This window comes from Dunckerocampus dactyliophorus, chromosome 2 (genome assembly GCF_027744805.1).
Source record: "Dunckerocampus dactyliophorus isolate RoL2022-P2 chromosome 2, RoL_Ddac_1.1, whole genome shotgun sequence".
Lineage (NCBI taxonomy): Eukaryota > Metazoa > Chordata > Actinopteri > Syngnathiformes > Syngnathidae > Dunckerocampus > Dunckerocampus dactyliophorus.
In genome coordinates this window covers 33,313,739-33,327,045 of record NC_072820.1, presented here as the reverse complement: position 1 = coordinate 33,327,045, position 13,307 = coordinate 33,313,739, and the positions used below count along the sequence as shown (strand labels likewise).

The following is a 13,307-nucleotide window of genomic DNA, read 5'->3' as shown; positions in this document are numbered from 1 at the left end:
CATTTTTCAGTTCAAACCATGTTTTTAGTAGTTATATTATGTATTATACGTCTATTATATTATATTACTAAATTATTTAATTTAATTTAATTATTAACCTCCTCCCATTATAACAAAGTAATAGGTATAACACAGGAAACAATATAATATAATACATAATATAACTTCTATAAACATGGTTTGAACTGAAAAATGACTAAAAAGACAAAATGATGCAACAGTAGTAAGTTGGAGTTTCAACATTAGCCCAGTTTAAAGGAGACATTACTGACTTGTTCACCTGCCAGCGCTCATAGTGAGCAGATGCATTTGTGTTATACTGCAAAAGTGTGTACTTTTAGGCTGTATGTCTCCTGCGATGCAATTTGTAGCGGTGAAGGAGTTCCTGGTGACTCTTCTTCTGCCTTCTGCTCTTCTTCTTCTTCAGACCAGCAGGTCTCAGAACATCTCCCCGAGATGAAGACCTGGTGTTTCCTGCAAGCAAAAAAGGAGAACCAATAAAAAAGTAAAAAGACAGGGGTGTTCTCGTGATGAAAAGCCGCACCCAAATGTCCTCAAGTATACCCATTCTTCAAATTAGAATGCAGGTTTTCTTCAACGGAGTGAAATAGGTTGGTGGTGTTGGTTACAAAAAAATGACAAAACTATCACGTACCTGTCTCCACAGCCTTCGTTTTCCATCAAATTAAAATTCAATTAACATGCTTATTGACCCCTTAAAGTCAACATAATGCTAAACAAGTCAAAAGCTGCACGAGCTGACGTCAGACCCTCTTCTCGCTTTGGCATTGTTGCTGTTGCTAAACAACACCTTCAGTTGACTCGAAGACTCCAAGATATTTTAAGACTCCGGCTTCATGAACAGCTGGCGTTCAAAGCCGCGGCTAACCAGTTAGCTTGCCTTGTAACGGCTGTTGGCACTTATTGTTTGTTTGTTTTGGGAAATTCGATCCTCTCGCTAGTCCGAATTGAAGGCAAGGATGTCAGCACACTCTTCTAGAGTTGTGATCGCAAAGCGTGGTCAGGAATAGTCCAAAAAGTTTAAAACTCAAAAAAAAAAAAAAAAAAAGAGCAAAACGGGGCGCTCTAACAGTCAACTTCCTTTCCAATTACCGGCAAGTATATATTTTTCTTCAGAAATCTTCCACCACAATCAAGATTAAATGTGTTATTTTTAGTATGAAAGAATACCAGGATAAACCACCAATGAATTAAACAAAGAGAAAAGGAGCCAACTGACGTGTTTCACAGTGATGTCCTTCAAAGCCTAGACACTGACAGTAGAAACTTCCTCCTGATAGGAGGCACACTCCATCATTCATGCAAGGGTTGGGCTTGCAAAGGTTGACAGGCTTTTTCACCTCTGGCAAAAAGTAGATAGACATAGTTAGAATGACATTTTTATACATTGACATTGCTTATTTTATCACCTGAGCATAACAACTGCACCACCACATCCTCAAAGTACTTGAGGTCCTCGTAAGACGGCACTGAGATCATGTGCTCCTCGTAGCCGGCGATCTGCAGCAGCCTGTCCCTCTGCACGTCCCCGATGCCGATGACAAACAGCGACACTTCGTTGTCTCGCAACTTCTGTGCCGGAACCAGAGCGTCATCGCTGCCTGAACCATCAGTCACCACCACCACAGCCTTGTTGACCCCAGGCCGTGCACCCCTGGCCACCGTTAGGACGTCGGAGTACACGTGCAGCAGGGCAGTGCCCGTCGATGCCACACCGCCGACATAGCTTGCCTGGCCCACCGCCTTGAGGATGGCGGAGCCTGTCTCGTGGGTATCCAGGTTGAAGACTGTGGTGGCTTTCCGGCTGTAGGTGACCAACGCCATTTGGGCCACGTCGCGGTTGACGTCAAACTGGACGGTGAGGCTGCGCACAAAGTCGCGTAGGGTGGCAAAGTTGTTGCGGCTGACGCCACCTGAGGCGTCCAGGGCGAAGACCAGGTCAACCGCTTGGTTGAGGCAACCTTGGGAAAAAAGGATATAAGTTATGAAAACTTATGGGTTTTTTGGGGGGGTTTTTACAAGTAAAAGGTACTTTGTGGTCAATGCTCTTCTGTGCCCAAACTTTCTGCAAATGTTCATAGAAATGTTTTAACAAGAATCTGACCAGAAAAGATCAGCACCTTGTGTGTCTACACTGCAGATCTTCGCCTTGAGTTCTGGGATTTTCACATCCAGCCTGTCAGGAGATGCATAGGTGAGAGTCCTTTGAGGGTTTCCTGTGATGTTATTGAGATGCCCTTTCAAGCTTTCCGGTCCCACAGTTATGAGGAAGATCTCTCGGTCCCGTGCGTACTTGGAATGCTCCACCACCTCGTCCACAGAGTGTGTGCCCGTGAGCAACACCACAACGCGCGGGAGGTCGTCGCTGACGTCGGCGAACACAGGCGCGCTCACAAAGCCGTTGTGCGTGACATACCGAAGCGCCTGGCCCGTCTTGGTCTCGCCGCCCATGAGCTCCAAAGCGTCCACGGCCTTAAACAGACCTTTCAGATCTCCTCTGAACTTGCCCACCCGTGCAGCAACGCGAGCATCTCCGCCGAACACGGCCAGGCCGACTTTGCTGGGCGTGTCGGAGCCGATGACTGTCTGCAGGAAGCGCCTCAAAAAGGACTTGAGGCGCAGGAAGCCTTCCAAGGTAAGCGTGGCGGAGCTCTCCAACAGGAAAAGCAGGTCCACTGAACAATCCAGTGACAAAGCAGGAGCTAAGGAGGGACAGGAATTTCGGTCATCATCGACAATAAGTTGTGAGACATGAACACACGTCTCTGTCTTTTCTGTGCGTTGTAAAGATATGCGGTTTTATGGTTTTATATACATGCTGTAACCATGTAGTAACAGGCACATTCTTGATAACATGTAATACAGTATTTTGCCGTATTTTGGTTATTTTAAGCATTACTGGAACTTCTTTCCCGAGCACATTGATTTCACATAGCAGCATAGAAACGAATGTCTACGCCTAGCGTTAACTTTTCCAAACTCAAAAACAAAAACACAGCAGCAGTGGCGGCAGCTCCAATATGTAGCGTTACCTTTCGGTAGTGGCCTGAGGTGTTGCGAGCGCGGCGCTAACGCGTTGCAAGCAAGCGTGTGATGAAGCTAGTCGCTACCCAGCTTGTAGCTATCTGGTGTGGTGTGACGAGGCGTTACTACGCTGGCAATGTACGTAGTTCTTCGAAGTAACAATGTTAATCATGTCGCTGTAGCTTGGTTAATATTCAGCTCACATTAAATGGCACATTGTTGGCAGTTTTTGGAGGTTTTTTTCAGAAGGCTTTGTAGGCGGAATGGGTGTGGCCCATTATATACATTAGTACCTGCCTTTTTTATATCTTTACAATGCACAGGAAAGAGAAAGACGTGTTCATGTCTCACATGATGATGATGGGCAAAGTTCCAAAAAAAGTGCAGTTTTCCTTTAATACCTTTATCCATATTGTGTGTATGTGTGTGTGTGTGTATATCAGTGCACAAACCACAATGAGGTTCTCCTCCATAGCCAGGTGGACACACGCAACTGTAGCTGTCAGCACCTTCTGACACACATGTTCCTCCGTTCAGACATGGCTGTGAGTCACAGGGATCTGGATGGAGATTATTCAAGAATAAAGCAAAAAAAAAAAAAAAAAACAAGAAAAGATGAGCAGTCTAAGAAAGAACTCTACCAGGACAGATGGTACGATGGCAGACGGTCGCATGCCTCTTGTAGGCTTTTTTGTACCTGCCAAACACAATTTGCTGTTGATTTAAAATTTCAAACACACAATGCTTTGAGCACGTTTACTTGCCTGTAGTACGGACACAGAGAGGTGTGTGGGAAATATCCCTTGGAGCCTTTCCAACACATGAAATTCCCCTGCAGCTCCTTCACAGTCTCCAGTGTTTTTCTCACGCAGGGAAACGCCTCCACCTGGCAGCCTTTGGGAATAGGACCATAGGGAGAGAATCATGCAATATTGGGGTAGTATAAAAAAATATAAAGAGTAAAACAAATAATATAATCATCAAAAATATACACATTATTACCTGGGGAAAAGCGGAGGGTATGGTAATGTGTGTATGGTTAAAATGAAATAAAATGAATCCCTCACCACTTTGCACTTTGAATTTCAAGGCTTCACTCTATCGTGGTTTTAAAAAAAATATATCATGCCATCTTTGGTTGAATCAACATTATTAAAAAATGGATATTTAAGCAAATGTTACGTTTTTATTTTACCTAAATTAAGCATTTTCAAGTGTAAAAATGGCAAAATGAGCTAAAATACAAATATAAGTAGTAGATAAAAGGCATTCAAAGACGTTGCGATATGTAATATTCTGCACTGGTCACTAGATATCAGTAATGTTCGGTGAGACATCAGAGTTGATTGCCAAAACAGCAGGTTTTTATTGCAGGTTTGAATGATCTCACAACAGGCACAATAATCCCTAATAAAAACACAGGTTACTGTTGCAATTGTAACCCATGGGAAGCTGAAACTCTGAAATCCCAACGTTACTTCCTGTCCGCCATTGGCTCTGCTCCCCTAGGGACCAAACTATTTCAAGTCTTATTCATGTCTACTATATTATGGGTGTTATTTCATGTCTACAGGGCTCCTATAATGTTAAACAGGTTTTCTATGTTCTAACTACAAAAATATTCAATTTATAAATAAGGAATCCTACTTCATTATTAATGAGATAATAGATATTACACTAATTTGCTTTGCCACCTATTACACAAATCTAAGATGTTAATATTTGTTCATATAGCTTAGCATATACTACATTGGATTGGTTTTAGCATCTTTAAAGCACAAAATCTATCACAGTGGCCCCTGCATCCTTCTGTTTTTCTGCATGCGGCCCTCGGTAAAAAAAGGTTTGGACCCCTCTGTAGGCTAATGGGGAAAAAAATGCAGGGAAGTCTGAGGGAAGAGAACGATAAATGCACCAAAAGGTCACCTGCTATGCAAAATGGACATGATGGACTAAATGAAGTTCTAACAGGAATATGTGTCCCTAAATAAAAGAAAAACAGCGCTCTCTGTCTCCTAAGCGCAGAATGGTAAGCCATTGGACGCAACAACAAAGTACTGAACTGTATTTGGAGGAAAACTGTTTTTTTTTTTGCTTGTGCTCTACCTGCAGGAGTGGCATTGCATAGCGAGATGGTGGTAAGTGTTGTGTACAAGCCATTGACAGCATCGTGGAAATGCTCAGCAAAGAATACGTGGCTCTCCATTGGCTCGCTGGCCAGGGCATGAAGCTCTTCCCACCTGGACAGCAGAATATGAGGGTTTAATGAATGACGCATGAATGACGCACTTTCACTCAGCAGACATACTATACCTTGGGTAGCGCAGGCCAACAGCAAATAATACAACGCCTTCCATTTTGAGCTGCTCTGCCACTACCTGTACGGCGTTGCCCTGTGACAACCCGTCTGATAGGAGGACGACGACACGGGCCACGGCGGAGGAGTTGCGGCCGCCTGGGAAGCCTTTCCTGAGCACATACTTCAGAGCCAGGCCGGTCTGGGTGGCACCGCCCCTGTAGACAAAATACAAACAAGTGTAACACAGACAGTGGCGGTGATTGACAGGCAAAATACAACACTAAATCATGTTGGCTGATTTCCTATTTAAGCTCGACATGTGGTCTTGTCAGTGTGTTGAGAGATTTTCCTCACCCCGAGACTCATAATATGCATTTAAACCCAAATATAAGGACACGTGTCAGCAGACGTTAAAACCATTTTACAATACATTACAATCTCACAGGAAACACATTTACACTTGCATCACTTCAACAGCATCCAACAAGTATCTTCTATGGAGACAATTACAAAGCTGAACACTCCAAAAGGTAAGGTACCAGTGATGGGAAAAGAAGAGAAATGCCACCAGAGTAGGGTACCAGTGATGGGAAAAGAAGAGAAATGCCACCAGAGTAGGGTACCAGTGATGGGAAAAGAAGAGAAATGCCACCAGAGTAGGGTACCAGTGATGGGAAAAGAAGAGAAATGCCACCAGAGTAGGGTACCAGTGATGGGAAAAGAAGAGAAATGCCACCAGAGTAGGGTACCAGTGATGGGAAAAGAAGAGAAATGCCACCAGAGTAGGGTACCAGTGATGGGAAAAGAAGAGAAATGCCACCAGAGTAGGGTACCAGTGATGGGAAAAGAAGAGAAATGCCACCAGAGTAGGGTACCAGTGATGGGAAAAGAAGAGAAATGCCACCAGAGTAGGGTACCAGTGATAGGAAAAGAAGAGAAATGCCACCAGTGTAGGGTACCAGTGATGGGAAAAGAAGAAAAATGCTACTAGAATACCAGTAACAAAGCACAAAGACTTGATCATCAATCGATCAATCATGTCTGAAAGAAATAAACCATACCATACCATGATTTATTATTTAATCATAGCATGTCAAGATTTTGAATCTAATAATCTGACTTAAACACCTCATATGTGAGTGAGAGTGAAGACGTACCTGTAAGAAATCTTCTTTACCCGTACCATCAGCTTGTGTTTGCTGGTGTATGAATCCAATGCAAACTCCAACTGAGGAACTGAGCCAAACTGGATGAGTCCAACACGCACCTGGATGAGGGAACGGGGTACAATAACGTGAATGAATGAGAGGTCTAGGTTGGGATTCTTTGAGAAGGGGACTCAAACCTTGTCCGGCCCAATGTCAAGGGCTTCACAGAGTTTGATGGCATAATGCTTGGACCTCTCAAAGCTTCCCTTTCCCACACTGTAAGAACTGTCCATGAGGAAGAGAATGTCCATGGCCCCCGAACACTGCATCACTTCCAGTGGACAAAGATCATAAAGTGAGACAATGATTGGTGGATGATAAATACTTTGTCTTTCTTAAAACCTTTAAGTGATCCTAGGACAATTTGGTACATTTTGTGTTCCTAAGGTGAAGAACTGTATAAAACTTACTCTCTGCTGCTGAGCTTATCTTCTTGATGTTCTCATGGCTGGTGTGGATCTCCTGCACTGAAGCGCCCTGCTGAACTAGGAGAGAACGAGGAGGTCAGCACAAAGATGGCAGATCGCAATAAATACAGTGGTACGTCAGTTTTCATGATTTATTTGTTCCAAAAGGTTTCACGAAAGCCAAAACGTATGAAAACTGAGGCAATTTTTCCCATAGAAAATCATGTAAATCAAATGAATACCTACCAGACACCCAAAAATATTAACAAAAAATACATTTTATAGCAAATAATTATAGTTTTACATACAGAAAACAATGCAAAATAATTAGGGTTGTCAAAAATAGTACGTTAACGGCAGTAACTATTTAATTAATTCCGTTAAATTTTTTTAGCGTAATTAACACATCTGCGTCATGGCAAGCCACGGCTCTTTGTTATGACGACAGAGGGCGGCATGGTGTAGCCCCCCCTCCCCCCAGTCACACAGAGTTTGACACTCATTTATAACTTTATTCTGACATGAACACATCAACAGCAGTGCAACTCCAACACCACACAAACACGTCTCTAGTCCATTCATCATTGCAACGACACTTCCTCATTGTCACTAGAACGACTGCGAGATGCATTCACAGTAGGGGTGGGTGATATGACAAAAACTCATATCCCGATATAATTATGTTGAATATCGATATACGATATGTGCACGGCTCAGATCAAGGGTACCCTTTGCTGTCTTCAACTTCACTTGAGTAGTATTTGAAATTGTTGTTCTAACAATGTGTACTATCCCTATCACTCTGACGTTTATAGAGTGAGGAAGCTTACCAAACCATAAATTAAGCCTGTTCATGTTTTTATTTTGCGCTAGCACGGCTATGTTGTAAAAAAGTGTCTATATTTGGACATTGAAATGTTACATGTAAAGCATGTCTACTTTTGTTGTGAAATTAACAATATTTTCTATGATCATTTTGTCATGATTTCTACTTAGAATTAAAGAATGATGTCTGAAATTGGTTTCTAATGTGTTTTAGTCAAATATTCTCAATGTAAAAAATAAATTGTTGTGTAATCAGTGGTGAAAAGTACATTACCTTCGTGTCCGCCTGCCGATGAAAATTTTGAAGAACATAATTCCATGGAAAAACAAACCCCATGATGATTACAATGGTATATATTCATGGAATAATTACTCAACTCTGCAACTAAAGTGATTGTTTGTGTATAAAAGAGTAAAATAAGATTATTTGAACAAAAGTCTAACACACCCAAATTTCGTGTCCGACCGTTATGTACGTACACTTCGAGCTCACAGCGTAAATTGCGTATTGCTAGTAAATATTAAATTAGGAAATAAAAAGTGCCTTCTTGGGCCAAACAAAACTTGTATCCTTCCGCCGGTTATTCGCCAAATACGCGTTCAGCAGGGGAATGTTTCACCATGTCTGCCATTTTGTGTTAGCGTAATGTACGTTCAGTCACGACCTCGGCACCATCAAGCAACATCATTCAATTCGACGAGCAATTGGCGGTTTAACAACCATTGTCAAGTCTAAGGTAAGATTTTTTCATTTTTATATATATTGGAGAAGATCTTTATGCACTTTGAAATGATTTTTTTTGTTGGGTGAGTTCCAAATTTTGTGTTTATCGAGCAGTGTAACTCGTTTTGTCAGCCGTTGTTTTGACCTCTTGTAGTTAGCCGTTCGTGTCCTAGTTATGTACGTGCACGAATTGGCGAAAAAAAGGCGCAAAGTGGGCAAAATTATTCATCATTACTAGTCGGATTTTACTTACTTTTATCCGTCATATTACAGTATATGTCGTTGACATTTATCCAAACCAAATAAATTTTAGCATGTTCGTTGATAAATTGCTCTGTATTTAACCCGGAAGCGATCGGCGTGTCCCTCATGACTTTCGTTTTTATAATTTATGATGACTGGCATTTTAAAACAGTAGTGGGGTAATGTGTTCACAGATTACAGAATGGCAAGAAAGTTTGTGCACCACTATGGAAGATGCAACGTACATAACTCGGTGTCCTCATTTGATTTTTGCCATATTTTCAGAGCTTTAACTCAAGATCTAGATTTGTCACTTGTTTTTACTTACTTTGATAATGTCAAATATAAGTTACTTTTCTCACAGAAGTCAAATCTATGCAGAGATAACAGCATACAGTCGACACAGAGTTATGTACATTACATTTAAGAAAGAGTGAACTACGGAGGGTTGCTACGGGAAATGGAAGATGTCTCAAGCTCTGGTATGTTGGGTGTGTGTTTTGCAATGTTTCAAGGTTGTGTTGATAACATTACCAAGGTCTATCCACGAGTTTGAAATTTTACCCAAAATGTAACACTTGGTACCCTTGATCTGAGCCATGCACACATATATCCCAATATTTTTCCCACAAAAGTGAGTTAAGACAAAGCCAAAGGCAAATATGTGTGCAAAGTTGGTTTATTAAAATGAAAAACATCTAATACAAAAACAGCCGCTAAAATAAAATAGTCCATTCTCTTTTTGAAAAAATATAGAAAGTGTGTCAGCAACGCGCAGTACACTTGGTTTGGATACTCGATTTTACGTAACGACACAGTACAGGGAAAACTAACTAGTTTGTTATGTGCAATACTGTGGGAAAACAAGAAAAAAAAAACAAAAAAAACAAATTATACAAACGCTGGGGTATACGGAAATTGAGGTTTGATTTGAGTGCCAGCATTGCATGTTTACGTCAAAATTCCTCACTAAAAATAATTGTACTTTGGGTATGCTCATTTTGCACAAGATTAAAAATAAAAAGACAATCCTTGCTTGTGATTTCCACTCTTATTCTCGTTCATTGTACCAATTTTAAAAAACCTAGCATGACATTCCTTCTCACTTCAGGTTAGAAGCGTCAAAACAGCACAGTTAACCATCTACACAAAAATACCACCAAGTTGAGGAATTCCCAAAAAGATATTCACTTTCTATTTGGAGACGCTGTTCCAAAAGACGGTTTTGCTTACAGACTCCCTCTTTGACCCTCTACCAGAAAATAACAGACAATTCAAAGCTAATGTGAGTGAACACGTGAATAAAACCATTCTTCCAGCTTGTTCACTTGGAAAGACAACCCAAAGAGGAGCGAGAGAGAGACAGTGAGACATGTGACTTCCTGTTCAGAAGCCATGTGAACGTGCCCTGTTGTCCCTGGTAACCCTGGCAGCGTTGCTGGGGAATTTGACCTGAGTTCTGGCTTTGTTTTTCCATTTGAATACAAACAAAGTGTCTACTCGTATGTATACAGTATATATATTTTTTTACCTCACTATATTAAATGGGAACAGTCTTTATAATTAACTCATTCACTACCAAAGACGTTCTTATGTTTTTATAAACCCGAACGCCCAATCCGAACAACGTATTTATACATTTTTTTCGGCGACGCAAAAGAGGTGATGACGCAACTGTTCTCCACTAATGGATTTCACTTCAGAGCAATTTTAAGCCAGAAGTATTCAACAATTAGTCGATTATGGACAACATCTAACAAATCAGATTTAACTAATGTAAATCTTTAGTCAAATACAGCCCTGATGTTTATACAGGATGTACCACACGAGGGAAATTATCCACTTGAACTTTCTTCTTCAGGCCCTTCAGTAACACTATTTTGGATATTTCTACAGAGATTTATAGTTATGCAAGCGGTCCAAATGTACTCTTCCATCATAAATCTTAAGAGGAAAGCAGGTAAAAAGGTAAAATTCAAGTGCATAGAGCAGTAAAAATAGCAGCTGGAAGCAAATCTCCAATCTTGACCCTTTTTCATCATTGCAAGTCCTCCTGAGAGTGAAAGTTCAGGCTGCTTTCTTCTGACAAAGTAACCACGCTATTCCATAACAAGTATATGACAGCGCCTCAAGGCAAAATGTCCACTTTTATCATTAAAGCCTGGACAATGACACCAATTAGTCTAAATCCCTGGAAATATGAGAACTATTCCACTGATTATCCTCTACTTAAGTGTGATAAGGAGGGATTAAGTGGATGTCTCCTTTCTTTTGTCCTCACCACTAAAAGAATGAGGAGAGTCTTGACAGTCTGCTTTGCTCAAGTTCAAAGTCTTAAAAATGGCATGCAATAAATACTGCAGATGGTGCTAAAGCAGTCATTTTTGAAAACAACTCAAAAGATGATATTGCCCTCGCGGCTCCCGCCTCTTCCCTCGGGCAAATACCAACACTCTCGAGACGAAGACAGGCCGTAAAAACAAGCATTTTTAATACAGGGGATAGGAAATCCTTTTGAAGGAGGTGACACGTTTAAGCAGTGCTACATTCAATAAACAGCAGTTGCCCGTGAGATGAATTGTTCATTTTGTCACACTTTTGGCACATATTTGCAAGAAAATGTTGCCTCAGTTTTCATTATTCATTCATTCCGAACGGTCAGACGAAAAGTTAAACGTACAAAAACCGATGTAATTTTTCCCATAGAAAATCATGTAAATCCAATTAGTTTGTTCCAGACACCCAACAATATTAACAAAAAATACATTTTATAGGGAATAATTATAATTTTACATGCAAAAAACAATACAAAATTATTATGACAAATGGCTGGACCAAGGCAAAATTTCAGCACAAAACCCGGACGTACAACCGACTATATGCCACTTTTTACACGTCATCTTCCTGGAAATCACTGCAGCACACCTAGCTTAACCACTCCTAACATTTTAATTCTTATACCACTGCAGGTCAAAATATTCTTCATAAACTAAGTAAAAGTATTTTTATAACAATATATGCAATAGAAAACCAACCTTGTAAAAGCAGCAGAAGCACTGTGGGAAGGCAGCAATGATGGTGGATATCTGAGAGCATGTTGGGACACCTGCAAAGAAAAACATAAGGATTGGCTGACAGAAAAATACAAAAATATTCATGTTAAAGATGTGCTCTGGCCGACTCTCCCTATCCTTTCCCTGCTGTGTGGGGTACAGTTACCCTGAAAATAGAAATAAAAGAGAAAACAAATCCATAAACATGCCGCCTGTTTTTAAATGGTTTGGCAGATTAGAAAATGCCTCTAGTGTGTATAATTACAGAGCAGCACAAGCTTTGGACGAGCTTCATACAAAATCCAAAAATTACCCACCAGTGCAAGCAACAGCAGTAACTTAACTCTATAATCTGAAATACCTGAACATAGAAACAGTATACAAAAGAATCCAGAGGGTGTTTCAAAAGCAGGAAAAAAAGCTCCTTGTCAGATGTTTCTGCTCCTCTTTACATTCAGCATGGCTGCCTTGTCTTTCTGTGTCAAGTCAGATTTAGGGAGGGCCAGAGGTCATGACCCAGACAGGTAACAGTAGCTGCGCTTTAACTGGAGAAGCCAAACAAATTTGAGCATGTCGGCGTGCTTTAGTACAAATTTAAGGACATGCGATGCATGATTCCCACCTCCAGGCGCTGGTCGTATGGTCTATAAAAATGGCCTGAACCAACCAAAATTACATGCAAGATATTGTTTGCTTTGCACACCTTAAAGCTCAACTTAAAAACACACAAGCACATGCATGTTTTACTGCATGCTTTGAGTGGGAATACTGTATTCAGCAGCGTGGATTGAAATATACAAATTTAAAATTGAAAGCTAGTATTCCACATAAATATTAACATGAAAGGATTGCATTAATGTTAAATATAGGCTTTTTTAAAATGCCATTTACAATGGGACATTTTTGGTCACGACAAATGTGGCTGTCGTGTAGCTTTGCCATTCCAGAAGATATGACATTAAGAAGATATGACAATTCTAAAATGTTTTAAAAATGAATATCGTCTGGCAACCTTCACCTATACAACACAACCAAAACAACTTGAAAAGAAAACACTGAAATGCCAGATCTCTACAGGGTTAAATATTTCTTCATTGACATGGTCAAGTGTACTATCGTAATTTAACAATGTACTTTAAGTGAAAGAATAAAATTCGAAACTGTACGTATAAAGTTGTGAAAAACATTGTCAAGTTCATAGGAGTGTCAAGAGGCATTATTACCCTAACACTGTTCTTCCTATTCAATTACAATTGTACATAAAATGAGTTAGTATAAGAAAACGTACAAATGTACTTACAGTAGATGATTTGCAAATGGTCCTAAAGCTAAACGATTCCATGGAAATAAACAAAGTGTGTCTACTTACAAAAGGCTTGTCAAAATCCACTCTTTGTGAACTTCTGGTGTCTTTTTTTGGCACCACGCACGTCTGTTTCAGCAGAGCTCCCAACCACACACAGAAAAGCAGTGACCCCACCTCCACTCAGCTCCACCTACACC

The 13,307-nt window shown here is 40.6% G+C and overlaps 1 protein-coding gene across 2 annotated transcripts; it reads right to left on the bottom strand.

The window, feature by feature from the left end:
* Nucleotides 1-317: 317 nt before the first annotated feature.
* vwa2 (von Willebrand factor A domain containing 2) lies at nt 318-13,258 on the bottom strand. 2 transcript variants are annotated; one of them, XM_054767869.1, is made up of 14 exons: nt 13,174-13,258; nt 11,787-11,857; nt 6,963-7,037; nt 6,690-6,823; nt 6,502-6,611; nt 5,359-5,559; nt 5,152-5,285; nt 3,810-3,939; nt 3,687-3,742; nt 3,498-3,605; nt 2,142-2,723; nt 1,431-1,982; nt 1,241-1,363; nt 318-474 (listed from the first exon to the last, which is right to left on the bottom strand). In XM_054767869.1, the coding sequence occupies exons 2-14, from the start codon at nt 11,845-11,847 to the stop codon at nt 338-340; spliced, it is 2,403 nt and encodes an 800-aa protein (XP_054623844.1). In that variant the 5' UTR covers nt 11,848-11,857; nt 13,174-13,258; the 3' UTR covers nt 318-337. The 2 variants fall into 2 exon arrangements, with proteins under 2 accessions (XP_054623844.1, XP_054623845.1); XM_054767870.1 differs by having other exon boundaries at nt 13,105-13,177.
* Nucleotides 13,259-13,307: the final 49 nt, after the last annotated feature.

What these genes read in the sequence shown, in the direction of transcription:
- vwa2 (XM_054767869.1), bottom strand. Translation starts at nt 11,847, where the DNA reads ATGCTCTCAGATATCCACCATCATTGCTGCCTTCCCACAGTGCTTCTG. An exon ending in CCATCGTACCATCTGTCCTG is followed by an intron (nt 3,606 to 3,686) that starts GTAGAGTTCTTT and finishes ATCTCCATCCAG; the next exon opens with ATCCCTGTGACTCACAGCCA. An exon ending in AGGACATCACTGTGAAACAC is followed by an intron (nt 475 to 1,240) that starts GTCAGTTGGCTC and finishes TTTTGCTTGCAG; the next exon opens with GAAACACCAGGTCTTCATCT.